The 26,449-nt window shown below is 46.8% G+C and overlaps 3 protein-coding genes across 3 annotated transcripts; all 3 read right to left on the reverse strand.

The window, feature by feature from the left end:
- Positions 1-6,339: 6,339 nt before the first annotated feature.
- On the reverse strand, positions 6,340-12,074 carry LOC145900538 (uncharacterized). The gene is made up of 2 exons (XM_082988865.1): positions 11,188-12,074; positions 6,340-7,633 (listed from the first exon to the last, which is right to left on the reverse strand). Exons 1-2 carry the CDS (start codon positions 11,877-11,879, stop codon positions 6,883-6,885), a joined length of 1,443 nt encoding a protein of 480 aa, XP_082844991.1. The 5' UTR covers positions 11,880-12,074; the 3' UTR covers positions 6,340-6,882.
- A 1,923-nt stretch (positions 12,075-13,997) lies between these two features.
- On the reverse strand, positions 13,998-19,278 carry LOC145901629 (uncharacterized). The gene is made up of 3 exons (XM_082989390.1): positions 19,163-19,278; positions 16,742-18,805; positions 13,998-15,680 (listed from the first exon to the last, which is right to left on the reverse strand). The coding sequence occupies exons 2-3, from the start codon at positions 18,664-18,666 to the stop codon at positions 15,266-15,268; spliced, it is 2,340 nt and encodes a 779-aa protein (XP_082845516.1). The 5' UTR covers positions 18,667-18,805; positions 19,163-19,278; the 3' UTR covers positions 13,998-15,265.
- A 1,191-nt stretch (positions 19,279-20,469) lies between these two features.
- LOC145917647 (myosin regulatory light chain, smooth muscle-like) lies at positions 20,470-24,611 on the reverse strand. Its single transcript, XM_083002964.1, has 7 exons — positions 24,463-24,611; positions 23,938-24,045; positions 22,483-22,558; positions 22,061-22,162; positions 21,346-21,424; positions 21,227-21,275; positions 20,470-20,923 (listed from the first exon to the last, which is right to left on the reverse strand). The coding sequence occupies exons 1-7, from the start codon at positions 24,463-24,465 to the stop codon at positions 20,825-20,827; spliced, it is 516 nt and encodes a 171-aa protein (XP_082859090.1). The 5' UTR covers positions 24,466-24,611; the 3' UTR covers positions 20,470-20,824.
- Between the last annotated feature and the right edge of the window lie 1,838 nt (positions 24,612-26,449).

Consider the following 26,449-nt stretch of genomic DNA (forward strand, 5'->3'; position numbering starts at 1 on the left):
ATTGTGTGCAAAAAAACCTTCGATGGATCCATAGCAATGAATAATAATCTAAAGGTATACAATTCACCGCCCTCGGGTAAAAATTACCCAATATGTAGCATAAACACCATAAAAGGTCATCGTTGTATCGAAAGCCTTCCGTATAGGCCGGGCATCGGCCGACGTCTCCCACCGACCCGGTTATGCATCCAATGCAGCACCGGCGTAAATTTAATCGCATATTTCGACTCAGGCTCGGTGCGACGTTTTGTTGCAGCAGTTGTCATAATAACGCATCGTGGCTAAGCAGATTAACATCACTGCGCTGCGCGTCGTAGCCTGCCGCTCGTTCTCGCATGTTTATGTGGGCTTAGCGATCTCTCCGTAGTATATCACGATTTATGACGGGCGCCGATTGCTTACGCGATTGCCAGCAGTGATAAATTTTCGCCTCCCAGAGACGTCGGTTCTTCATCTGCTAAAAAACCTCCATTGCCGAAAGTCCTGCTTAGCGGTCGTGGCTTTACCGAAGGTCGAATATGTCCCGTATGGTAAACAAAGTATGTCATACGTTGCATAACTTAAATCCTGTATTGATTCTATCGAATAAACTGTAGCCAACGGTTGTTAAATTTATCCACTGTGCGAGATAGTTAAAAAATGCCATTTTGTTTGAAAAATGACGACACAAGCGCTAGTTTACATCAATACTTTTATTTAGGCCTGGCCTGGGGGCATTTGCGTCAGAAGACAAACCCAAGTATAAAGGTCCCCTTGTAGGCATACATGTTGACAATTCAATTTCCGGACTTCGAACTTGCATCACAAACAGGCCATTTTCTGATCGCTCTTGTCAGTGTTTGTTAATCGCTGCGCTTTTCCCATAACCGCGCAAAGGGCCGGGAACAGGATACAACGGGTCACCGACGTCGCGCTTCTTTCGCGCTTTCCAATTCCTTTTCCTTGACGACGCGCTCAACGGCGATCGGATCGGACGAAAAGCTTACGCAGCAGGAGTGCGATAGGAAAGAGAATGTGTGTGTACGTGGCTTCTGACGCCGCGCCTTCAGAGTACCGCCTTCCATTTGTTGTCAAACAAATTCGCTGTACTTAGCCTGTTGTCGGCGCACAACCAAGTTCAAAAACGTCACTTCTTTCGCGACAGCCTTGAAGCATATCTCGGCTGGTCTGGGGACATCCACCACCGCGACCGTAAGCCCTTGCAAAGTGGACAGATGCTGAAGTATTTATTATTCGGGAAGAGTCGTTTCAGAAGCATACACTGTGTGTAGCGTATTGGCCAGCTGATAAAAGATAAATGATTCGTCGCCCCCTTAAATTACCGTTCTAACTTGAGCAACGAGAATTACCTTTGCGCATTTTTTTTATATATTGCGAGAATTCGGGGGTGGCCTTCTGACGGTCGGAAACAAAACTAAGCGTGCGACCATGCTTTGCGGTTATTTCTAATTCACACGAATGTCGATCAGTTTAGGCTTATCCGCCATTTCCTGCGTATATTACATCATGGAATATACCTGGTTTTTTGTTCTCCCTTCAGCGGCCGTATTCGGAGCTCAACCCAACATGTCTTGAGGCGCATGAGGCCTGTTTTTGGCGCGTATCTTGCTAATGCCAATGCGACCTCGGCCGAGCTTGTCAACTTAACGTGACGCACAGGCTTATGACGTACCAGGAACCGGCCTGCCGCGAAAATTAATCAAGACCCCGCTTGTTGGTTAAAACCGTGCTGCAGTCCGCACGGAGAGATAACCAAGATAACAATCTTACTGTAACAGCGCTTAGCGACCAACAACGATCTTCCAACGAGGTTTCTCTACCACAGAGATATGTTCAATTAAATTGCTACATCTTAATTACAACAAGCATGCATTTAAATGGGTGGGGTGGTCAATCGTCACATGGGAAACAAGCTAAGTGTTTGAGATCTAAAGGCAATCTATCCTGTCATTCACGTAACTGTTTGTTTTCTTAAGAGAGGACTACAAAATAAAACTTCAATACATTTTATTCAGTAAAAATTATAGTCGGCACACCAGTCTGCCAGTGAAGCTAATGTTGCCCCCAACTTTCAGGTGACAAATCTAGCGAGTGAATGGCATGCGTCAAATTTTATAGGTGTCAACGTGCGGGGCGTTTTATTTGTCGTTAGCGCATGGCGATTTTGCGTTCGTGCCCATTTAGACGATCGCCAACTTCCGCCGGGCGCTTCACATCATGGTCAACCGTGGGTCCGGGGCTCGCGCAATAAGAATTAAAGCTTGACGATTCGCCACTGCGGCGCCAAAGGCCATTGGCGGCGCCCGTTTGGCCAATGCCGCCTAACCGCCATGTCAAAGGTTGCGGTCCCTTAATATACCGTGTCCGTGTGTTTAAGTGTTCTCCTTCGGGGAGAAACTATTTAGTGACGTCAATCGGCTTTGGTATAACAAACTGCAAACATTGGCACGCGGGATACACGCGAATGGCTATTTCAATGTGTCCGCAAACGCCAGGATTGTTTATCTTATCACTTGCGTTCAATTAAACATTTCAGTCCCACTTGAAATGCTTCGAAACCATAACAGCAACGATTTAAACAGTTCATTTTGAAATATATAAACTCCTATATGTTTGTCTCGACATCCTCAACCACTACAGCTATTCGTATTTTTAAAGCAAGTCTTAAGAAACTATCACTCTTTTCGTTTTGTATTTGTAGCGCGACACTTAGCGATAATCCTGTGTACAAAAAAAATCCGTCAGGTAGCGCTGTCGTCGAGTGCTACCGATTCCGGTGAGACACCATGAAAGCGACGGAGCATTGTCTCCGTGTTAAGTGACAGCGAATCGCCGTTGACATGTAAATGGCGGCTTGAGCAATAATCCGCGGTGGACAGTGACGTCAACAAACAAGCTTGCTCGAAAGTGTGACCTTCGAAATGCGGAAGCGACCTGTCGGCTGCTGCACGCTTAATCTGATTAGCTCGTGATCACATGTTCACGCCACTCAACATCGAGATGGCTGGGACGACGTCTTTGAGCGTTTTTTTGCCACACGTCACACTTTTGGTGATATCATTGTTCGATTTGTTTGTAATCCTGCTCGTTGGAGAATTCCGTGACCAAACACCCACCTTGTTTTTGCGAAAGTCGGTTGGTTGTTTGCTAAAGTAGAAGGTCGTCACGTGTTATAATATTTAGCTCCTGTATAGTTGTAAATCGAAAAAGTGAGTTACATCATATTTAAACAAAGATCTCCTGATGTCATCTTAATTTGAATGGCTCCAACTGTTTAAAGCGATTAGCTGTATCCCAATTAGTTGTTATTATGGAAACCCAAGATCAGCCCCGCCACGAAGCTGAGTGCAAACAGCTCTTGAACGGTCGGACCAAAAGCGGCGAACCGCAAATCAAAACGGTATTCGAATTAGTCACGCCGAATTTGAGTCTCTTCTCCGAGCCGGGGACACAAAATGTTCAGCGGTGTTTGGTGTTCTCATGCTTTGGCACCTAGGCCCTTCTCCTCGATAGGATAATCACATGAGACATAGCCGCACTTGATGAACCCAAGGTTGGGTCGTTGTTTTTGTTTTACAGCAGGCTTAGCGGAACGGCGATTAGATTGAAGCCATCGGTGGCTTTGACCCGTCTAACGCCGTTCTTTTCCGTCACCTGGATTTCTGTTGTATCGTTTCTAATTTGGGCGCAGGTGCGAACGAATATAAAAGCTTGGTATTTTGGTCGTGACTCATATATCTTTGTGTACGGTCCACTGCCTTTAAAATTGCTGTGGGAGTTCTGTCAGTCAAACTAACAATGCCCTGCTGATTGCTGGACTGAATTTCAATTTCAGTCACTTTTTAATGGAATCACTAAAACAATAATGCAACATGTCTAAAATTAGATTTTGGCTCTCTGGGTCACCATAGTAGGCGAAGGGGAAATGCGTTTTCGTCTTCTTGCCTGAGTGACCAAAACCGCAGCAGAAACACTTTTGCGGTAAAAAGTCTACAGAGACCACAGTTTGTCGTTGGTAATCAACAAATACAAGAAATGCGAAGTTTGCAGTTAGCAACACCCCACCATGCGCGACATTTCCATCCAAACGTTTTTCTCCTGTCCGAGGTCGATTAGACTGCGTCATCATACTTGCAAATCGAAAATTGCGACCTTGTCGGTGTCGTCGCTTTGACGAACGTTGGGCACGCGTCTTTGATACTCCGGGCAGCGCAACGCCAAACCGCGGGGGAAAGTGTTAGCATGAAAATTGCTGACAGCGCGGCAAAACCTTCCAGATTGTTTTGTTTTTTCTGCCGGACAGTTTATTTTTACTCGGCGCGGACAGCAACACGTTTTCGCTCTTACCGTATCGATCAATAAACAGTCGACAAGAGGGTAACGGTGTTCTCATTCCCGCTCGGCTTTACCAAAAGAAATGCCCATGTTGCACGCGCACAATGAAAAATGTCTCTCCGCTCAGCAAGCTGCCGCGTTTCATCTTAGCTTTGTTGGGAAGATAAACTCTTGCTCGCCTTGACAGATGAACACGGCTGCCGGTCACTAATCATCCCCACCTACAGGGTTCTCAACGATTCCCGTTTCGTCAGTTTGTCAAGGGAAATACCGCGCAATGCCAGATGCAACAATGTTCGCGGTGTCAACTTGTAGTTCTGTGCCTGGATTTTGTTTGGTTTGGTTGCAACGAAACGAACTTTAATCAATAGTATTGGAAACCTAATTGCAAGTGATGCAAAATGCTAGAATGGGGTTACTTATAATGCCATTTCCTAACTGCCGCACCGACGTTCGTGAATTGTGCAAGGTTCATTTTATTTCGTGCTGGAAGTGCCTCTTGATATTTTTTGCTTCGTTGGCAATTCAAAAATTATTGTTTGTTGTCATAAATAATTGGCCAGATAGTAATCCGTTACATTTACACTTGCATTCCTAATCTTTGTGTTATTACCTCATACACTTATCGGTCGAATCTTAAAAAAACAGGCAACGAAAATTCCCATGGCCGGCCTTCGTTTTACAAATATAGAAAACTGTTGTCTGTGCGTAACCGGTGACTCAGTCAGGACGCCTTTAGCCTGTTTCGCCAAACTTTTTGGGCCGACAAAGCGTTGTTTTCGACCGCAAACAGATTGGAATAGATTGCGTTTAACTGGTGGCAGTTCCTCGTGCGGTTTGTTTACGCAACGTCTCGCCGTGTTGCAAGCTCAATTTCGCGTGCCCGGCCCACAACAAACAGGCTTTAGTGACCTGGACACGCGACAAATGTTCCATTGCCAAGTGAGAGTTGTTAAATCAGTATCCGCTACAAGTGGTTTATGTTTACTTCTTTGTCGGGTCGCTTATTTTTGCGAAACTAATCAGTGAATGATTATTTAGTACAACGCAAACATTTCGATTCTGTCTGGGCATAAAAAAACAATTGTAAATTCACAGGAAAATTCCGAGAGTCAGTTGTATATTTTGCCTTCAGCTAACGGTCGTAGATATTTACCTCGATATGTATCGAAGACCTTCACAACAAAGATAATTATGACGGGAACTTCGTATCAAAGTTACAGGCAATGACATCACCGCTAACTCGAAACCGATGCAAACGGCCCGAAATGATCTTCGAGTAATCGTATATGGTGCATGGGCGTGGTCACAAGCACTTTTCAATTTGACCCAAGGGTCACGACTCACTGCGACCTTCCCGTCTTTCTCAGTTATTGACGAACTCGTATGCAACGCGACACCTGAGGGTGAAGTCGCTTTTCATCAGCAGATGCAGTGCGCACTGACCCAAGGTACCAACAAGCCCTGTCTACTGGGGCAACGTCGGCTAACACCGGGTAACGGGTTTGACAGGGGCACCAACCATCGCTCGATGATGTAACAGGATCTAGGCGCCACTACCTGCTCTTCCCGGGCCGTTGGGCGCCTTGGCCCGCATATCGGCCTGCGCGGCGACCCAGCAAGTCGTCAGGAAATAGTTGATTGCGAATAGGTTTTGTCAGTAGGCTGTGGCACGCTTTCGCACGTTGCAGAGCTTAGCTTTCGACCGCGTTGCGGGGCGGAAACTGTTTCGTGACAGTCCGTCGCCGCCAACGTAACCTCAGAGGAGCTGCTGTATCTCCAGTTACCAGGTTCCCGATATATGTGACGCAACTGCGTTAATAAACCGTGGAGTCTCTCAACTTAAATTCAGAATCCCTACCCTGAATCGGAAAGCCGACACTGAAAACTCGATTGCCTCCTTATGATTGATTTAAGGACTTGCTTGTCAACCGCAGTGCAATTTTACGCTGCGGTTCTCATTCGCCAGACACACTGTGTGTTGAACAGAACGATATTTTTATTTACACGCACAGGCATATAAAATGGAAGATAAGACCTTCGGAATAGCATGGTTGAAAAATTTGCACGTACGCATAAAGATAGCTATCATAATCATCATCATCATCACATTGGCAAGCGGAAAAACGGTCAAAATCACGGACACCGTTACGCGGGGCTAATTGGTTGCACCCACTGACTCCGGAAACAGTGGTAATAAACCATGGCGGCGAAGGCTCTGCTTCGGGTGCCGACACCGTCTTGCTTGACTTGACGTCCAGGTATTCATTGACCGAATTTGTTCAAGCGTTTGCGATGAAGATCTTGTCGGCGCGTGCCATGGCTTTGCCTCAAAAATCCCACGCCAAAACGGCGCGAGTTTGACGATCCTTTAATTCTTATATTCCCCGACATTGTACAAAGACGTCATTTCCCGTCCGCACGATGGCCGGGCAGCTAATTTATTCGGATCGTCACGGGAAACGGAGAGAGTTCCAACTTACAGGCTCGTCTCGCGGAAAAGGAAACGGCGGCATTTGAACGGTCGAGTGCCCGAAGTTTTCGGTATCACATCCTGGTGTAAGGACGTTGAATTAAGTTATTGACGCTAAAGTTGAACTGGCGCTGAGCGCTCTGCGGCGAGGCGATATGGGGTGAGTATTGATGCGACTGAGCGGCAAATGGTCCGCCAGCAGTGGACAATGTGTGTCCTAGGGCATAATGCCCAGGGTACTGCGCCGCACTTTGGTGGCTTAGAGCTGTGGATGAACTGTGCGCGAAATTTGCATAACGCGCTACATCTAGCTGCGATTGACTCGCAGCCGGGCGGAAGTCGGGCAAAATGCTCGCGGTAACTGCAGCGGTCAGGCCTCCGCTAGGCGTGCTTGAGGCGATCTGGTGGGACTGGGAGGATGGGCTTTGGTATTGCTGTTGCTGTTTAATCTCCTGCGGTATCATGTCAACGCTTGATCCATCCGAGTGATGCGGGGAGGTGAGGGACTGCTGTTCGTGGAGGGCCATGTCCGTTGTCTGGGTTACGCCGCCAGATTGATCAGACGCCGTGGTCATCCCAGAGCCGTGAATAGGGGATGATATGGCACTTTGTTGATGCTGGTGCATGTTGGTCTCCTCGCGGCGTTGCTGGACGTCTGCTGCGTAGCTCATGCTATCTAGAGACTCGGTGAACTTGTGTGAGAGGGAAGATGCTGCAAATGAAGCCGCCGTTGAGTAGCAGTGAGGAATCTTGGGCAAATTGAAGTCCTCCGGTCGATCAGGCTTGTTTTCCGCGCTCTGGATGTCTCGTCGTTTTCGTTTACGCCTGAAAAAATAATTTTGCTATAGTAAAACGGCACTTCCACTAGGTTAGAACGCGTAGGCTGAATTTGACACAGTTTGTATTGTTAGGACCTCGTATAATTCGATTCGATTCATCTATACAATATATAACTTACATGTAATTAGGCGGTTAAGAAGGTCACGGCGAAGGTTACAAGCTACGTGCGCCAACGTTTAGTTTTGTCACTGGTAGAACCGTGCAGAATCACATTTGACTGACGGGCCGGGGCGAGGCTAATTATTATAAACCGACTTTCATAACCGGTATGTTTACGCAAACAGCGTTATCGCGACATGGCATCATCTCTTCGACCCGACTTATTCGCGCGCGAATGCCGGGCGTTCGGCCTTTTGGGTTCAATATCAACGCCGACGGCGGAATCTCACTCTGTACAGGTTCGCAGGTGAGATAAACGCTCGAGGTCTACCGTTTATTTCCCCAACATCAGTTACCGGCCGTTCTGCGTGCTTGTGTTCAAAACTCTGGAAACGTGTTTTAAACGGATCGAGCAACCTGTGGGGTAAACCAACACCATCGCGATCAGAGATTCTTGGTTGTTTTTAAAAGTGTTTCTCTCCTACTTCGTGTAGTGGTTTCGGAAAACTATGCACAAAACTCAGTTGTGAAAAGAAACCAATCGCAGCAACGAGAGCGCGAAAAAGCAACATTTGAATATTGCCCACCCGTTGTGCCTAAACTTGTAGCGGTTAAAAGTCTACCTCCGGTTTAACACACCTGAACTTCGCGCTTGCCATTGGTTGTTGCTCAAACAGGCCTCCCAGCTCATTAATCTTCTGAGAGCGTTCTCGCCTTACATTCCGAGCTATTCTAAGTTGCCATGTCGACTTCGCTTAAATGCCACCAAATACGCAAGGTGTTTTATAGGGAAACATTATAGTGCCTCAGTTTGTGGTCATGTTTTTTTGCGCATAAACTTGCCAGAGTTTTTTCGCTCTGTATGTATTTTTCATCTTTCAACTGAACAGTCGTGAAAGGACGGGGTGTTTGCAAAAGCCAATTAAGGGTTAAACCGGAGAGCAATTACTCAGTCAAGCAGCGCCGCTCAATTGCAGCTGGGTGCGCTGAGGTGGATCGTTTGATTTAACGAATTTGCCCATATTGGCGACAGCTCGGGTCTTTGAAATATACATGAACAGATTGCGGATACATTCCACAAAAAGCTAAAGGGGTCGTTGTGTCAGCACGCTCCAAATAATTGCAAGCCAATGTTTTTCTAACACGGTTTCAGCAAAATTGTGTTACGCAAAAATCAACGTAAACATGCACAGAGAGTTTTTTGCGGTAGAACGATAGCGGTGGAAAGGACATAAACATGATTGGTGGTGGGTTTACTTTGGGAACATTGCCCTTGTGAGGGAAGTCTGGGTGAGTAGCTATATAAGATGCCTATTGAGGGATGTTCAACAAACTTCGTTTTCCAATGGAGTGTTTGCGGTTAAATTCATATTTAGGCACGACTGGGATTGCCTGTTGCACATTCCCACGTTCACACCAACTCACGAAGCACATAAAGGCCAACGCGTTGCGCCCGATCACATGCAGTCAACGCGGGTCACGGCCAGCAGCGGCGCGTCGTGGTCGGGGGCCGTTTCAAAACAAGTCCGTGGGCGCGCATCAAAACCGAGGAATCGCGCGTGTTTTGGGATTTGCGGCAAGGCCGAGTTCGAACGTGGGAAAAGCGGAAGCAACAAACGAACCCTGCGTAGAGACGACACCTGTCTTTGGCACAGCGATGTGCTGTTGCTACACGCCTCGCGACGCTGAATAGTAGCGTGGTAAGCACCATCTCCAATCTTAATTCCAACGCGGTCCTGCCAAAGCCAGTTTCAGACAGCGTCTATTGACTGTATAAGGTAAATGACGAAGCTTTAATTGGCCTCCGATCGAGCGCGAAATCAGTGCGTCTAATCTTCGCTGTCGTCCCGTTTCGCGGTATTCGAGATGTATCAAGGATCGTTTGCCTTCCTCATTATCCGATTCACGCGTTTTCCCACAAGCTATATTAAATTGCTTGATCGAATTTTCTTTTCAAGGCAAGGATAAAACATGGCGCATAAACAAATTTTATCGAACCAACAAACACAAATGCTGCTTTGGGCTTTGGAATAATGTCACCACACTAACTAGGAATCCCTCCAGTAGAACCACAATTATGTCTCTCTAGCTGTGTGAGTAAAATTAGCTGCACTTTGTTTACGGCGGTCGCGCACCGGTACCCAAGCCTCACTTCCAGTTACCCCCTATCTGCTGATGTTTTAACCCCTGCACCTGAACACCTTTCAGTGAATGCCCGACTGTCCGCCTTCGCATATCACGTGTCCTCTGAGTTGTCCTGGCAAGGCTGTCGCAAAACCGCCGGCGTTGGCCGCTGAGTCAAATGCCTACTTGCATTTCAAACGCCTTTCCTGTGCTTTGTTGTCCCTGAATTGTGCTTAACTGGCCATAATACGACCAGGGGTTTCCAAGACAGAGAAGTTAAGCTAGCGTGCTTGCGCGGGCTGCGTTTTTGTTGAGACAATTCGAAAAAAGAGACTGCTTTTTTACTACGTTAGTATGCGCGATGTGTGACCAACACTGGGGTGGGGACTTGTAGTTTGAAGAAATATTAGAATTCAAAAGATTAAAATATTTTGTCTGTGCGGCGGCCAATATAACTTTCCATTGGACAAAAATGCAAGTCCTGGTGCGCAAGCCCGTCCACAGAGCAACTACTTTGGGTGCTTAATATTAAATTGCAACAGTTTAAATAACCAGTCTTGGCTTTTGTAAAGAAACGTGCCAGATCATTGTGACAAGCGATGTAATTTTTGCCGGTTTATGGCTACCAAGCCCGTGAGATAACTGTGGTGTTATGAAGATAAGCTCGACACGACCGTAATAGCTTTTTGCAACGAATCGTTTATATCGCGGTCGCACAGCTCTCGCTGCAATTCGCCGAACGCTGTAATTAAAAGACAGAAATCCGTGGATGGCGATTCGTATCGCGTGGCCGAATCGCGGCTTGTCATGCCACCGTCGAATATCTCTGTACCCGCGTGGAAGTGGGCGATCGAATCAGTTGATAAGACGCGAGTCAGCGCCGAGAGAGATTTTAATCCTCTTACGACGCAGGTAAATTGTTTACATTCGAATTTCCTGAGCGTGGCGATTTTGTTTATCGGGCGGGCGATTTGCGGCGCGCAGGAATTCCGACTTTTCGCAAGCGGCGAGCACCAAACGCGTCACCGATGTGCGTCATTTCGCTCGCGGTTGTAAATGGCATGCAATTCTTTGGTGGCGACATTGGAGAGCCCAACGAAAACAGAGTTGGCTTTAGAACCCGGAAAGAAGGGTGCATATTTACCAGAGCGGTTGTTGCATAAGATACGGCATTACCGCACGCGCGATACAAAATGGCGATATCCCATACATCGCGGAAGGGGCATCTCGATTTGTAACACAAGCAATCCAAACTTCTGGTTAAATTTTCACCCTCGTTTTAACCCAAACACTTATAACAGTCAATTGTTGTTTACCTGAAGTTTCCGTTGTCAAACATCTTCTCGCAGTTGGGGTCGAGCGCCCAGTAGTTTCCTTTACCAGGATCGTCCTCATCCCTCGCTACTTTCTTGAAACAGTCGTTAAGGGACAAGTTGTGGCGGATCGAATTTTGCCAACCGGCGCGACTTCTTTTGTAAAACGGAAAGTTCTCGGCCACATAGCTGTAGATTCCAGAGAGAGTTAGTTTTTTCTCCTTGGAGTTCTGAATGGCCATTGCTATCAGCGCCGAATACGAATAAGGCGGTCTAACCATTTTGAACAGCTCCGTCTGACTGGAGAGGGAAAGCCAAGGAAAGTCACAACCAAAACCTGGGGAATGATGAGGTGGAGCGTGATGTCCAAAGAGCTGGCGTTGTCCGGCAGCGGCCACGGCCGCAGCATGGTGATGCGTACCGCCGTAGCCTTGCATATAAGATGAGTTGTAGGGGTTGGTAGCTGCCCATAGGTAAGGACTGGTAGGTGCGCCGTTCGAATATTCAAGCGGATAGTGGCCGGCGTGCGACGCTCGCGATCCCGTCATATGCACGTTCCCCGCTTGGTAGAGATTCTCATACATCGATGGCATATCCATCATGTCCTGTGCGGTTGGAGCGTGAGCCGGCGTCGGTGGGAACGTGGAATTCATTGCTGCTGTTACGGGGCTGATGTGCCGATCGACAAGCACCATGCTTTTACGCAAGTCTAGGTCTAGTTTACTGCAAGACAACACACTTCATTGCCTACAAACTTTCCTGTGTTGCTAAAAACTATAAAGCCACAACTTTAGAAAATCTTTCGACTCGAGCTGGCACGAAAATGCATTGAGCCCCTCTTAATAGCGATAATCTTTGGCTGGCAATTTGCTTTTTACCATTTCACGTTAAACTGTGATCGAAACGCGTTTTAATAAATCTCTTCTCCGTGGAACCCTTTCTCTCGGCCAGCGATCACGCAGAAGCAACCTCCCTCATCGCCACAACCGCGATACTTAAAAGACACCCGATACCCCAGAACCTTTTTGCTCGTGAGACAGACAGCGCGAAACCGTAGCAGCGAGCCGTCACTGAAAGGCATAAAAATGGCGAGAAGGAAAAAAGCTGGCAACGTCCAAGTGTGTGGACGATGTTATACACCACTATTTCTTGTCAAATATTATTCGTGGCTTCATCATTGCAACTAGTATCAAAATTTACACAAAAGTCGTCGCTCTGAAATTTGATTTTTTGTTACAAGTGGAAACTGTAAAGGCGATATTTCGCAAAGTTCAAAATCGCGTGTACGCGTTTTTGGCAAAACAAACGATTAATTCGAATTTACGAGTTGTTCTCTATTGCCACCGAGCGGATGATATTGCATGTCGACGTGATCGGAAATCATTTCTCTCACAAATGATGTTTTCATTTAGTTTCTACTTCTTCGGGATGTTTCTCACTTGTTGTAAATTTTTAATGTATAGATTGTATTTTAAAGAATGGAATGATGCATCAGTACTCAAATTTGCCGAACATTTTCCGCTTGGACATTACTGTTGTTATGAACTAATCACGTGGACAGTTTTCCACTTTCAAAACTTTCCCACACTTCGTCAAATCGATGGAAACTTTTGAGCTTTGCCTGAAAAATCCGTCACCGGGGTTCGTAACCTCTTTGATGCCATTCAATTAGCCGCGTCTTGTTATTTAGGCAAGTGATTAGAGATGCGCCTCTTATCAAAGCTCACCGCCGACATCAAAGCACAAACGCGTGTCGTCTATTGACCATTTACACCTAGCACTTAGCTGCGTTTGCATTCGGCGAAAGTGTCCTGCGGCCAACGAGGTTTGATCCCTTAAGGTGCTGCCATGTTTTACATGTTTAACCGCTAAAAATAAACACTTGCGTGATTTCGTGCGCTGGTAAGAAATATTATGACGTGGCAAAATGTGGTAAGGTTCACCACGCAGTGTCAAGAATTCACGAAAAGCTTTTTTCGGTTTAATGCGGTGGATGCCGTAATGATGACGATGTTGCCGCAATGGTCGGGCGGTTCCGCACCAGCACACACGATATCTCATTTCCTTTACGCCCGTCCGCCACTGCCGAAAACCCCAACGCATTTGCGGACAGCCATTACGTCATCTGCGGTCGTAAGGCCCTTGTTTCCAGTTGGGGGCTGTGTGCGGTCTTTCGCTTATTGCAGGTGAATCGACGAGGAAATCCCGGTCTGATAGCGGGCGCTCCCAACGGGTTATGTTATTTTTGCCGGTAAGCGTTGCCATAGAGAATGGTTTCGCTATTTAAACAGGTTGTATTTCATTTTGTCAAAAGTGTCTGAACGTCCCACTTCTCCCCCAGCTTTATTTGGAAAATCTTTTTCTCGCCTGTGTGGATTTTTTGGCCCAAAAGCGCCTACGTGAATATCAATTTCAGAATTATTCATTTCTATGGGTGTCCAGCTGTGTGTGATTTGTGTGGTTGGGTGTCTACAATGCAACATAATTAGGCGCGAATAGGACCAACTTAAAATTGCTACTGGAAATGTATTCGAACTTAATCCCTTGTGTGACGTTGAGTCGGACAATACACACACGGCAGAGCTCAAACATCTCCGCATTGTTGCAAACAGGAAACTAGTTATCCTCCACTGCCATTTGATACTCATGTCGCCTGTACTTTTCGAGATGACGTATATCATCCCTTACGTTGGCAACGGTCTGTGCCGCGCGAGTAGCCAGGACATGTTGTTCAGCGTGAGACCTTCACCCACTTTGAAATCACTACGTGAGCACCTAACATCTTGGGAACGAAAATGACGTTTTGTGGAGTCTTTATTGAACGGGCGAAACCAATACGCATCCCAAAAACAAGCGTAGAGTATATAGAGGTGTATATATAAAGATATGTGTATAGCTTTTCGGAACTTTGATCATGGGCAAAGATCGTCGACGTCCAGTTAAACGGTGGCAAGTCTTGCAAAGAAAGGAATAAGATAAGAAGGCGTATGAAGAAATAGATTAAAAGAATAAGAATTGTTCAACAAGGCGGTAAAATATAATTAAAATTCTCTAAAGGCAAAGCGTTACCGAGCAACGGCGCGAATTCGTCCATATACAGCTGTACAAGCGTTAACACTGTAAAAGATGCATTGAAATCACAAAGAAGAAGTTCCGCACGAAGTGCTTTTAAATGTTTATAAGCGCCGAAACACGCTAAGCGACCGGACGAACGGAACTGGTGTTGCTGTACATATGAGCATTAACCATAACGGTGCGCTACCCGTGATCACTTGGTGGCAGAGGTAATCAGTTATGCAGCGCTGAGTCGAGGACAAACTGATTTGCCAGACCGGCAAAGATTCGGTTCAGCATGCATAATGTAGCTACAGGCGATTTTCAACATGTTGCAGATCAAATACCTATCTCAAAAGCTTCCGGAGACAGTTGCCAAGGCCATGGGCGCAAGCAGTGAGCAATCGAAAGGAACCTAATACTTATCTTTCGTTTTTCTACACAAAATAGACATTAAATATTCTGCAATGAGCTTTAAAAAACTACTGAACAGCCGTGGAAATACAGGGACGCAGAGATAAACAAGATAGAGTTTTCGGCCTTCAACAACGTTGAGAGCTGTGCAAAACCACATGTCATTGCTACGAAATAATACACAGACACAAGCGCCGCTGGGCGACTATTTACAACCGTGGTGTTTCGCCATTTCCCCATGAGAAATCGCCACGGATAAGATAACTTTGCATTGCGCCCCCTTGCGGAAGGCGCGAAACCTTGGTATTGCACTGCAAAGGAAAATTACGGCGCAACGAAGAAAGGTGAATGTACAGGAGTGAAGACAATGTACATGTAGCTAGCAACGCGTGCCAGATCAAACATGGCTGTTGCTACTACTGTTGTTTGACCATCGCAAACTTTTATGGCGGTGACGGGAATTTGGTCATTTTGGTATGATTTTGGTCACGCTTGAACGACTGCGAAAGCACACATTGGGCACCCTGGCGAGGTTAAGTGAACGTACAACATAGAACTATTTGTTTTTTGCTAGAGGTAAATTAGGAAATGAACAAGTTGGCGGCGTGGGCTGTCAAACGCCCGACACACTATTGTATGGCAAGCGTTCGAGCGTTGGCGCTTGACAGTTATCTACGTTGTCGTTGGACAGACAAGCATTCAACTCATGGTCGTTGTTGGCACCGGGAACGCGATGGGGGAACTTCGCCGGGTCATCGACCCCGTTTCCATTCATTGTGTAAAGCGGGACAAACGAGGATGCGTCCAACAAGTCCGAGTTGAACTCGCTTTTCACCTCGGTGGGCGGGAGCCGTTCCGTCTTGACCGTCGGGTGTTTGCTCACCAGGCCGTTGGAGCCGACCGCCGCACAGTTTGCCATGTTCTGTCGACAGCTCGTCGTCAGTGCGTTGCTGCCGGGGCGCTGTTGCTGCTGCTGCTGTTGGCTGCAACTCACTTCCCGTATTTCCACCCTTCTGCGTCGCCGCCGCCTACACAAAATATGAATCGTTAGTTATGGCCGCGTTCGACTTGCTAAAATGGAGTATAGTTTCGATCTATACAGTATGCGTTTTACAAGTTCTATAATATATAAGTTTTGAAAGGTCGTTTACTTACAATTTTGTATAGCAATCAAAGCGACTAATTGTGTAAAACGACTAATTGGCGTGTTTAAAATTTTTCTTTGTTTATTTCGTAATCTCCAGATCGTTTTATAGTGGCCTGGATAAGTCAAACGCACGCTGCATTGCTCAATTAAATTACGGCCAGTGTATGTGCGTTGGGGGCGTGTGCTTCATTGAAAATTCACCTAACGTCCTGCGGCGACATTCGCGTTAATTATGAGCTAGCTGTCACTGTGCTCAGCGTTTCTGCATTTCATCACGGGAGCATTGAATGTCGCCCTCAGACAGCATGCGGAGGCTCACTTTCGGTACGTGGGCCAGCACTTCCACCGTTGTAATCCTCTGCCCCGGCAAACAGAGAGTTCGTGCGTCACGCAGACAGCACAAATGCAGCGCCAAGCCGGATTTATAGACCCGGTTACGTGCTTGCCGTAACAGTTCGAATGAGCGTCACGTTTCCGTTCGTTGTGTGCATCCTGCCGGACCAGAAGCCTGCTTGAGGACGACCCAGTGGAAATGCGGAATAATACCGGCGCCCGGGTAAGGCTGCCATGCAGCAAATGGGGGTTTGTTGTCCGAACAAGTTTTTTTTTCGGTTTCGCGTTTGGTCAGGGTCCACCGTTTTGCTTTAACCGTTCGTACAAACAAGGCGATGACTTCAATGCAAAAACGTGCCTATTGTTATTTTGACGCAAGCTGTAATATGGCGCAATGAAGCAAAATAACCTTAAAATTTGTGTCCAAATTGCATTCACAACAATGAAGTAGAAGACGCAGACAAAAAAAGAGCCGACTAAAATCCAAGCGGTACACAACTGGTTCAAAAAAAAAATATGTAAAAATTGGTCGTTCGGTTGAAATGTAAAACAAATATTTGGCCTAAGTGTACTGGAATAAGTTGTTGAAATCAGAAGTATTCAACGCACCTGAAATTTCCGTTGTCAAACATCTTCTCGCTTCCAGGGTCGAGGGTCCAGTAGTTTCCCTTGCCGGGGTCGCTGTCGTGCCGCGGAACCTTCTTGAAACAGTCGTTAAGCGAGAGGTTGTGGCGAATTGAATTGCGCCACCCGGCTTTGCTGTTTTTGTAGAACGGAAAATATGTGATGACGTAGTGATAGATCTGCCTTAACGTCATTCGTTTCCTCGGGTTGCTCTGTATTGCGAGTGCTATGAGGGCTGAGTAGGAGTACGGGGGCCTACTACTCCCATCCTCGTCCTCGTTTGACCTCACCGGGACCAGAGGACTACTGCCCGTGTCTCCCAATCCTTCACCGTCTTCAGCAGGTGACCCACACCTGTCGTCGTCCCCTACTTGCCCGCTGGCTTTGTACAGGGCTGATGCCAATGGATTGCATCTGTTCTCCTCGGGGGAAAAGGAAGTGGCTCTTTCAGGAAAAACGTGGTTATCGAAAGTCTCCGACTTGACAGCGGTGCCGCCAGGCGCTGGTGTGGCGTTTTTGCCATACTGTGTTTGAAAACCGGAAAACGACTGCTCATCGTTCGGATCGCCCACGCCACCGACGTACAGCAGCAAAGGCAGCTTGGAGGCCAGACTGCTGGAGAAACTTCCATCATCTTGGCTTCCAACACAAGTCATGCTTCCATCTGGGTTCATCTGGTTTTGCCCGCCAACGCCGAGTTGTTCGTTCATGGGAGCGAAATTTGACTCACGGCAGTTTCCGTATACACTGTATGAATCCTGGTCATGGTGCGACGGCGGAACCATGTTGGCGTATTGAGACCTACCGATGTCGGCCATACTCGTATAGGTCGGACACTTTTGCTCGCCATACATTGGTTCTGTCAAATTGTCCCAACAAAACATGTTTGGTTTGTCAAACAAGTCACGCTCCCGTAAACCGTTCGGCATCCCGTCCACAGGACTGGGAATTTGGCTAACATCGGCGCCTTGGGCTGTTTGGCCATCTTGCATGCTCGTGATGCACTCGAGTAATGGAGAGAGACTGGGTTCTTGGGCACAGTGCTCTGAAAATTGGTACGTTTGAGAAAGCACCGTTTGGTCCTGATCCGGAGAAGGCAGGCGACCGGTGGGAGTCAAACCAGAACTGGAATTTGACCGCCCGGAGGACACTGAGTGTAGGCTATTCCTACGCAAGTTCCAATCAAAGTCCGGCTGCTTTGAAAGAGACGTCAAAGCACTTTCTGACGAGGATTGCAAAATCCTGTAATCGTGCCCGAGAGTAATGTGTCGTTCACCAAAGCTGTAATGGTTATTGATGATGTTTTGCGGATCCCGGTGTACCGGCATGGCTAGCAGGTTGGTATCGAAAGCTTTGGTGGGCTGATACTGGCAGGAACTGGCAAACATGTTTGACGAAAACGGAGGTGCACTGGGGTGTTGCGGGACGTAATCTCCGCTCATTGGCGGTACGTTGTTCAAGTCGGTTCCAGGCTCAGAGAAACCGCTACAAGAGCTTTGTCGTGACACGGAACCACCTTCAAAGCTCTTTGCAGCCACATCACACGACTTTACAGGTTGAGGACCTGGTTGTTCTTTGCCATTTGTACATGCCAAGTTGCTCGCGGACGCGTTGGTCTCGGACAATGCTGCACCATCAAAAGGAAAACTGGCACCCATGAAACTGTAGTAATTGTTCGTGTGCTGTTGGTTGCGGGAGCGTACTGTATCAAGCTGAATCATCTCCACGCCGCCACAACCCGTTGTCTCGCTGACAGGCAGTTTTTTATCGACTGGCGTTTCTCCGAACTCGAGCGGGTGCAGCACTGAGCAGGAATTGTTCCTGCAGTTGGCGCCGCTTCCGATGTCCAGACCGCCGCACCCGGCAAGACCTAGGCTACTGCCTCCATAGAGCGATGCCGTTTCGGCCATTTTGCACCGCGTTGAGTTGCTGAGGTGGTTTTCGTGTCTCACTCGTCCCCACCCAAAAATACATCCAAGAAAGGGGGCCTCTGTGGTGGCGTTGATCACTGCTGTTTAATTCTCTGGTTTTGCGCATATTACGGGAAAACTGTAAATAAATTCTACAATTTAGTGTATTGCTTTCCGTACACTTTATATCTTAGACTTTACGACAACTCGTTTCATTAAATTCTGTTGGCCTAAGCGGTTTCTTATTAGTTGATATACATTTTCATTTTGTTATATAACTGAAGTTTTCGAAAGCAATATATCCAATCATGGTCTTCGAATGTGCTATCAATTTGTAGAAACATTAGATCGGACGTTCTATCCTGGATAATTTGAGCTTAAATAGTTTATGGCTGTTTTTAAAAACAACTGAAACTATATTTATAACCAGTCATCAAAAGGAAATATCTCTGGATGCCGATTTCGTATATAATTAATTACCGCCAAATAGACTTACCTTTCTTCTCCATTATGTTTCAAAATGATGACATGCCAGTAATTTGTAGAAGTTTGTCGCGCCTTTAGTAACTATCACAGCGATGCGACCGAACCTATACGCTCGTTACATAACCTGCGCGTAATAACAAAACAAAACGGGTTACATCAATACCGCAAGCACTGGAATGAACCCGCCCAGCAGTATCATGCCCTCTCGACTTCGCCTCTCGTCGTCTTTGTTCCGCACGCTACTGTGGCATATGCTTTTCTGCACTGCGTGTGCTGCCACCATTTGCATCCTATACCTGCTGCCCACCGCTGCCAAGCGCCTCTATATCTTTGCGTTACGCGCTTCTTCGTACGCTGCCGGGCCTCGACTGTTGCTCATTTCCTTTTGCGTGTGTTACGTGCCCTCGCGGCCATCATAAGCCACTGTTCTGGGCAACCGCCACAGACGGATTGCAACGTCACCATGTAAATATTTCCTGACCTACAGCTAAATTTTGCTCGTTTTATCAGCTTGTTTTGTAACCCGAAGGGTCAATGATATTGCACTGCGATTGCGAAAAAATTCTGCAACATTTCGACCGCTCCGCTAGTTTCGCCGCCTCATACGCCCTAATCCTCACTTTCCCAACGATTCAAACACCGCACGTCTTGCTACAATGCGCCGCGCACCAGTAGCTGTGAAAATTGAAAAACGGAAGCTTGCGCGCAGCGGAAGTGCTTCGTCTTGTCTTTTTTCTCTTGCTCCGCGCGCGCTCTTTTCTCTTTCTATCTCTTTCCCTCTTTTTCAGGCCTCTGCGGGCGCTGCCGTTATCATTTAATTTCTCTTCATGTCAGTGACAGGCATTTAACGCGGAATATCGGTACCCGCGATCTGCTGCATTTTTTTGCAACTTTCCAGTGGTCGGTGCCGAACCCATTGAAAACTCAACTACGACATAATTAAAACATGTGTCTCCAACCTGGCGTGACCCGTCTTTACCTCAGGGGGTTTCGATCAACTGGGCGCTGAGTCACCGTGCGTTTAAAACGCCACCAGCGGAAAGACCTTTTCCTTTATCCCTGATAATTTCCAATCCAGGCGCCGCAACCGCGCAGCTGCTGTTGCTGCGCTCGCCGAGTCGCAAATCACCTTCACTCGTTTGTCTTGACACGCGCGAGCCGTGCTGTTGTGGGTAAGAGATTCTGAAGGAAAACTCCTCCCGTTCCGGCGAGGCCGTTGCAAGTGGGAGTAAGTCCCTCGGCGGATCACCGCCCCCTGGCGTCTTCTGGCGCCCACGTGGTGTAAGTAACCCATGCGCCAAGCGAGCAACGATCATATTGTGAATTGTGCTTTTATTACTTTGCCAAATTGCCGCAGAAAGCCTGTCCCACTATATACGCATGCTCTTCAATTATGGCATGTTTCCAATTGCGATTCAAGCTAACGTGCAACTCGCAAAACCTGCTATGTTTCGTGGCAGTGTGCTTTGTTACCACACGCGCACACTAATACTTTCCCATCAAGGAATACATTTGCAAGAGGGCGGCCTTTGGGTCTTGGCGGCGCTATCCCAAATTTACAACGGATAACGGGAAGAAACGATTACAATTTTGAAAATACGAATAAGGGGTTTGTGTCGTTAACAACATGCGAATATCGCACGTCGAGTGTCTATGAGTTTGTTGGATTCATCTATTCCTCCTCTTGGCCGTGGGTGACAATGTAGCAGAGCGACTTGTAGTCCAGGTTGCCTGCCGCGTCGATTGGAGCAATATCAAACATCTGGGCGAGCTGCAGGTTAAATGCAAACAAGTTAGTTATGCATTAAAATACACGAATTTGAATTGGCATTAAATCTGTTGTTGTTTTATGAAATGAGCCACATAATTACCGACCCACTGATTTAATATGTCATTGTGTTTGGGTTTCCGTTTAAACCTAGAAAGTGTCGAATGTTTTGTGTGTGAATGTGCTCTGCAGCACGTGATCGCTTTTCTGTTTCCGTTTTCTGTTTGCCACAAAAAGCGGAAAGCACGTTTTTTTAGTTTCCCTTACTCAGATCGCCATTTCAGCAGCCTTAACATTTTTTATTACCTCGGTTTGATTGAACCTATCCGCTTGGGTGGTGAGGATTTCGGCCAGCCTGCAAATCATTAAAATATGTTCACTGTTTTGTTTTAGCTGAGTTATTTCAGAAGGGAATTTAAACTTACACTTTCTTGTTCAGCACTCCTTTGTCTTCCCCGTCTAAAAGCTTAAACGCTGCCAGTATGATGTCTTCCGGGTCCGTACCTGCGGAAGAGTAAACACGCCACTTACGAAAACGCTTATTACGGCCTATGATCGTGAAAGCATGCAATCGCAACCTTCCCAGTGCCGTGATTCCGCAAAACTGTGTGCGTGTTGAGATGATGCAACGTTTCATGCAGGTTCTTTCTGATGCGGTTTTCCACTTGGACCGTTCGCTTTTCATTCAATCCGCTACATTTTTTGTGCCTCTTGATAATACCTTTTATTTTGTCGCCCATCATAGAGAGGAATACGGTAAAGTTGAGCTGGCCTGGGGCCTGCTGCAGCATTTCTTCCAGGTCTTTGTCGCTTCTGTTTGTCCCTGTTTGATCGCAAAGCGCAAAATGGGATGAATGATCATGATAAGGCATTCTTGCATTTTGATGAACAACTTTCAGGACAAATGAGCGTACGGGATCCAAATACCAGATTATAGGGGAATTGTTTTCAGTACAATGTCGCTAACAGACATTAGCGACATTTTAATGAGGACAAATGATATCAATGAACTCTCAATCTCAAGGTAATTGATGCAAGTCTGCAGTCGGCAGCGTGATGGTAATGGGGTGCTGCAAATGATTGACACATATGGTAGACTGGACAGAATGGCGCGTGGAAGGCAGTGGCTTTCGGATTTACCCGATATTTTGTCGCCAAACATCCCCAGGAACACTTGGAAGTTGATGGGTCCTTTGCCCTCGTCAAGCATTTCGCTAACTTTGTCGTCGGAAAGTGCCCGGCCTATACGCAGAAGACAGTCAGACAAAGAGCAATAATGGGCCATTTTCTACTCTGCTTTTTGCATTTGTAAATACTTTTCACGTTGTGACAAGCGTTTATATGAGTTCAATGTTTGAGTCCCCCCAGCAACAATTTTGGGTTATCACATATGAATTACAATTCTACATATGTGACATCGTACTGCGCGACGACCAGCTGCTGTAAACTATTTTCAGTTGGCCAGTCCAATTAAATGTTGGTCTTAGAGCCGTCATATCATAACGGCAAAACAATTAACAGCTGGCTTAAGGCACACCTTTACTGAAGCACCGTTGACTTACCCAGGGAAGCGTATGTATCGTTCAAATCTTCCTTGTCGATGAACCCGTCCCTGTTCGCATCAATCATTGTGAAAGCCTGCAAGAGGAGCGTGCACACTTGTTACGGATGTTATTGCGGTTTTCGAGACATCGTTTCTCTTGTTTATACCCCCTATGCTCGCGTTATGTAATTTATTTTCACGTCGCGCTCGCTTTCGATTGGAAATTCCACCCGCTCACTAAAGCAGACCAAAGGGCGTTTTCCTAATGCATCCCCTGACTCGCATGTGAATCTTCATGTTGTGTTTGTACAATTTGTTTGTAACTGTATCCTAAGACTAAGTGATGGGAACTCTTGTAAGTAATATTAGTTGGGACGCTGCCTGTGCGGTACCGGTTCAACTTAAAGGTGCGCCGTGACGTCACAATTGCGTCCGGTGTATTGTTGCGTAGTTCCAGGCGCTTTTAAATGCGCACCGGCCACCAGTTTCGGGTACGAGAATGGCTGAAATGTGAGGGGGCGTGGCGAGTTAATCACTCGGCTGTAGTTTGTTTTACCGTACGTCTATAGTAGGTCTGGCGCGTAGGCAAGGGACAACCATATGTTTCAAAAGACACCAGGAAACTGAATTGCCCGACAAATCGCGCACACCACCCGATTCCATGACCCCGAATTCGCAAGAGAGGTCGCTTTCATTCGGCGAGACTAACTTCGCTTCGATTTTAACTATTTTCCTGCAGCGCGACAAAGTCGTTCGGGCCATTTCCCAAGGAAACCCGCGGTGTTTTTGGTAGTAAGCGCTTACAGCGACAAATGCGGTACGCCCCTCCTTACGCAGTTCCGGCGATGAGCGCGCCTTGGAGCTTCTTTCTTTCCTTTAAAGCACATATGTAACAAGCGTTCGATGTTTATTTGTGTTTCAGCAGTGATTTACGCTAATGATGAGGTCACTGTGTTGTTTGTGCCAAGCAGTCGCACGTCGACGATGCGCTGGCCTTCCAGGCGAAGTGTTTCGCCACGTCTCGGCTTTAAAAGTACAGGAGAGCCCGTCGCGTCGCGCACGCGAGCGTTCGTCACCCAACTTCCAGCGGAGCGCATTAAAGCTGAATCAGATCACCAGCCTAACGTAAACAATTGTGCTACATCGGTGTTTACGTTTGGCGATCGGAACAGCGGTCTAAAAAAATACCGCCAGCTACGATTTATTGCCGCACGATTGTCATCAATTCTCCAGGCCTGGCGCAAGACGGGAGGTGCGCAAACCGCCGTTTCCGATGGATTGCGTCTTTGTTTAGGTACGACGGGCGATAGGCGAGGGGAAAGAGGTGTTTATATCCACGGACGCTCAAATAATATCCCTTCACCAACCGGCGCCCAGAATCGATCACGTGTCGTCACGTACCGGAACGCGGCTTGCGTCACACATCCCGAAAACAGGGAGAAACGCGTTGAAGCGAGCTAGCATTTGCACGCACCTCTTTGAACTCCTGGATCTGGGATTGATCGAACATCGAGAAGACATTGGAGGTGGCGCGGTGCGACCGCTGCTTGCTCCCTTCCTTCTTCTTTGCTTTACGACTAGCCTGTACAGAAAAGGATGTTCTGTCAAATCAGTGTCTACTTGACTACCAGCTGTTTTTTTGCTGGCGCCCAGTTACATGCAATGGGATACAAAACGTACACACGAAAATAGGCTAGCTGCTATAGGCTATATTTTAGTTAAGAAACATATGCTCTTGGCAAATGCATTGAAGTGCACTTGCGGTGTGCCGCTACGATTTCATTTTTCGTGACATATTGCCTTCCGTTAAAAGCGCATATCGTCACAAAGAATGGCATGTGTCAGTGGCACTAAGGGCGTTTTGCCTTTGTCCGGATAACCCCTGAATTGAGTAACGACTTCTGTTGCGTCGCTATCCGCTTCCTTCGCTACAGTGGCGCGCGAACGCCCGGACGACCGGGCGGACTTCGGCACAAAACAACAAGCTCACCCAACTCACCATTGTTAATTGCAACGAAAATTCGCTTGTAGCAAAAGCAGAGCAAAGTCACTGACGCGCGGTTCCTCAAGACGGCTTATCGGCGAGACTGACGGTCGAGTATCGTGCTGCATTCGAAAAACTGACAGTCCTAAGTGGCTTGGCGATATATTTAGTTCTTCGTCAGTGGGGGATCGAGGCAGGCGATGCCTTTTAAGGATGCCGGCGCCACAGCTGTTATGCGGAGAGAGCGCGCTCGCGTGGAGTGAAGCATCTGCTGCTACTTCGTATGCTCTGGGAGCGCGCAAGTGGTCGTGTGTTGAAGCCGGCCCGGCCCCAGAGGACTCTTAACAATACGTCACAAGCATAGTTGGGCGGCCAAACACATGCCGGCTTGCGTTTCGTTTCAAGTACGAACGCAGGCAGCCTCCCCTCGCAACGTAGCAACGTACTACGCTGTACTAAATTGCCAAATCGTCGAGTAATGGATGAAAAGCCGCAATAATGCATGAACAAACACTCTTTAGTCCAAAACCAACCCCGGCGTTGTGATCGACGATTTTACCGCCACCACAACTCCAGGGTTATTCATCTAGTTAAAAAAGTTAATGTATCATTCACACGCTGTGGCATAATTATCGATTTTTTACCGAAACGTTTGGTGCCGGCGAGTGATACACGACACCAGGAAACTACAAAAGTGACGAATCACCGACAAAATTCATTTACGAACTCTAGGCTCAAGTATACACGCCCAAACTGTCGCCATATCGAGTTACAAGCCCGATTCTATCTGCATGTGTTGGGTCCTTGATGGATTGCCGCGGTAATATGTCCTCTGTTGCTATGGCCAGGTTATTACACAGTTCCGAGTAGGCAGTCCATGTAATCTTTTTGTCCACTTTGGTTATTGAGCGACAGTTCCGTTAAGGAAGAACGTCAGTACTAGTTAGGAGAGTGTTGTCATTGCGTAACTGACGCAAGAGTTTATCGAACGTGTGCGCAACTGCATTCACGTGATCCCCATGCAAATTTTTGCCTTCCACGCATTTCGAATGTATTACGCCTGGCGAGCGTTATACGACACTTCCGCCATCTATCGTTGTCGTTCATTGATAAAATTGCAGCGCCGACGTCAGAACCGGATGTAAACTGTAAACTGGCCTGTTTCATTCACAAACCGTTGTCTGTGATTCAACGCCGCGCCGCGCCGTGGCGTGATGGTCTTTACCAAACAGCGAAGTTAATTCGCTGCATGTGCAGTGCACGTTAATGCCACGCAGGCATCTGGTCTACAAAACTGGCAAACCCGTTTGCAATGCTCCACCTAGTGTATACCAGTTCCTTAACCCGCGAAACTCAGCGAAATTGTTTGTGCTTTGAAATGGGTGAAATACAATTACATGAAAATTATGAAACAACGAATATTGATGTGTTTGTATTTTCCAACTATAACACACAAAAGATATATTAAAGTCCAAGTACATATGATATAGTTACTCGCAAAAAGGTATCACTACATTTAAGGCATGTTTAATGTAGTCAATTTGGTATTTTGTATGCTTGTGATAGTCAAACTAGTATGCTCTCTAGGTCTTGTCGAGTAAGTAAGTGATATCATTCATAAACAAACGTTTCCGGATGTTTCATATTGTTTACACCTAATAATGCCTTCTCCGTTAGTCGGCATGGTGACGTAAATTGTTATGTTTAAGACTTACTTACCGCCTTAACCACTCTTCATGTCTAAACCACACCTTGTGCCTTTTTTTCTGATTAAAGTGTTGAAGGACTTTGATGTTACGCATGAATTGCTATGTTACCAGCTGATAATGCATAGGTTGAAAAAAGCCGCCATGCAAAAAATTAGAGAAGGCGACTTTTTCATGTTGGCGTAAAGATTTAATTTCAACCAAAGCCACAGTATCGTAATACGCACATTCATTAATATGTGTTGGTAACAGTACGATATAATTATTTATGCTTTGATGATAATAATTAATTGACA

Source organism: Ascidia mentula, chromosome 1 (assembly GCF_947561715.1).
Source record: "Ascidia mentula chromosome 1, kaAscMent1.1, whole genome shotgun sequence".
In the NCBI taxonomy this organism is placed as follows: Eukaryota; Metazoa; Chordata; class Ascidiacea; order Phlebobranchia; family Ascidiidae; genus Ascidia; species Ascidia mentula.

Excerpts from the sequence above, each read along its gene's own strand:
- LOC145900538 (XM_082988865.1), bottom strand. The coding sequence starts at position 11,879 with ATGGTGCTTGTCGATCGGCACATCAGCCCCGTAACAGCAGCAATGAAT. Across the intron at positions 7,634-11,187 it reads TTTGACAACGGAAACTTCAG|GCGTAAACGAAAACGACGAG; the intron begins GTAAACAACAAT and ends TTATTTTTTCAG.
- LOC145901629 (XM_082989390.1), bottom strand. The coding sequence starts at position 18,666 with ATGGCCGAAACGGCATCGCTCTATGGAGGCAGTAGCCTAGGTCTTGCC. Across the intron at positions 15,681-16,741 it reads TTTGACAACGGAAATTTCAG|GCGGCGGCGACGCAGAAGGG; the intron begins GTGCGTTGAATA and ends TATTTTGTGTAG.
- LOC145917647 (XM_083002964.1), bottom strand. Across the intron at positions 22,163-22,482 it reads CGATACATACGCTTCCCTGG|GCCGGGCACTTTCCGACGAC; the intron begins GTAAGTCAACGG and ends TTCTGCGTATAG. Across the intron at positions 21,425-22,060 it reads GTTTGGCGACAAAATATCGG|GTACGGACCCGGAAGACATC; the intron begins GTAAATCCGAAA and ends ACTCTTCCGCAG.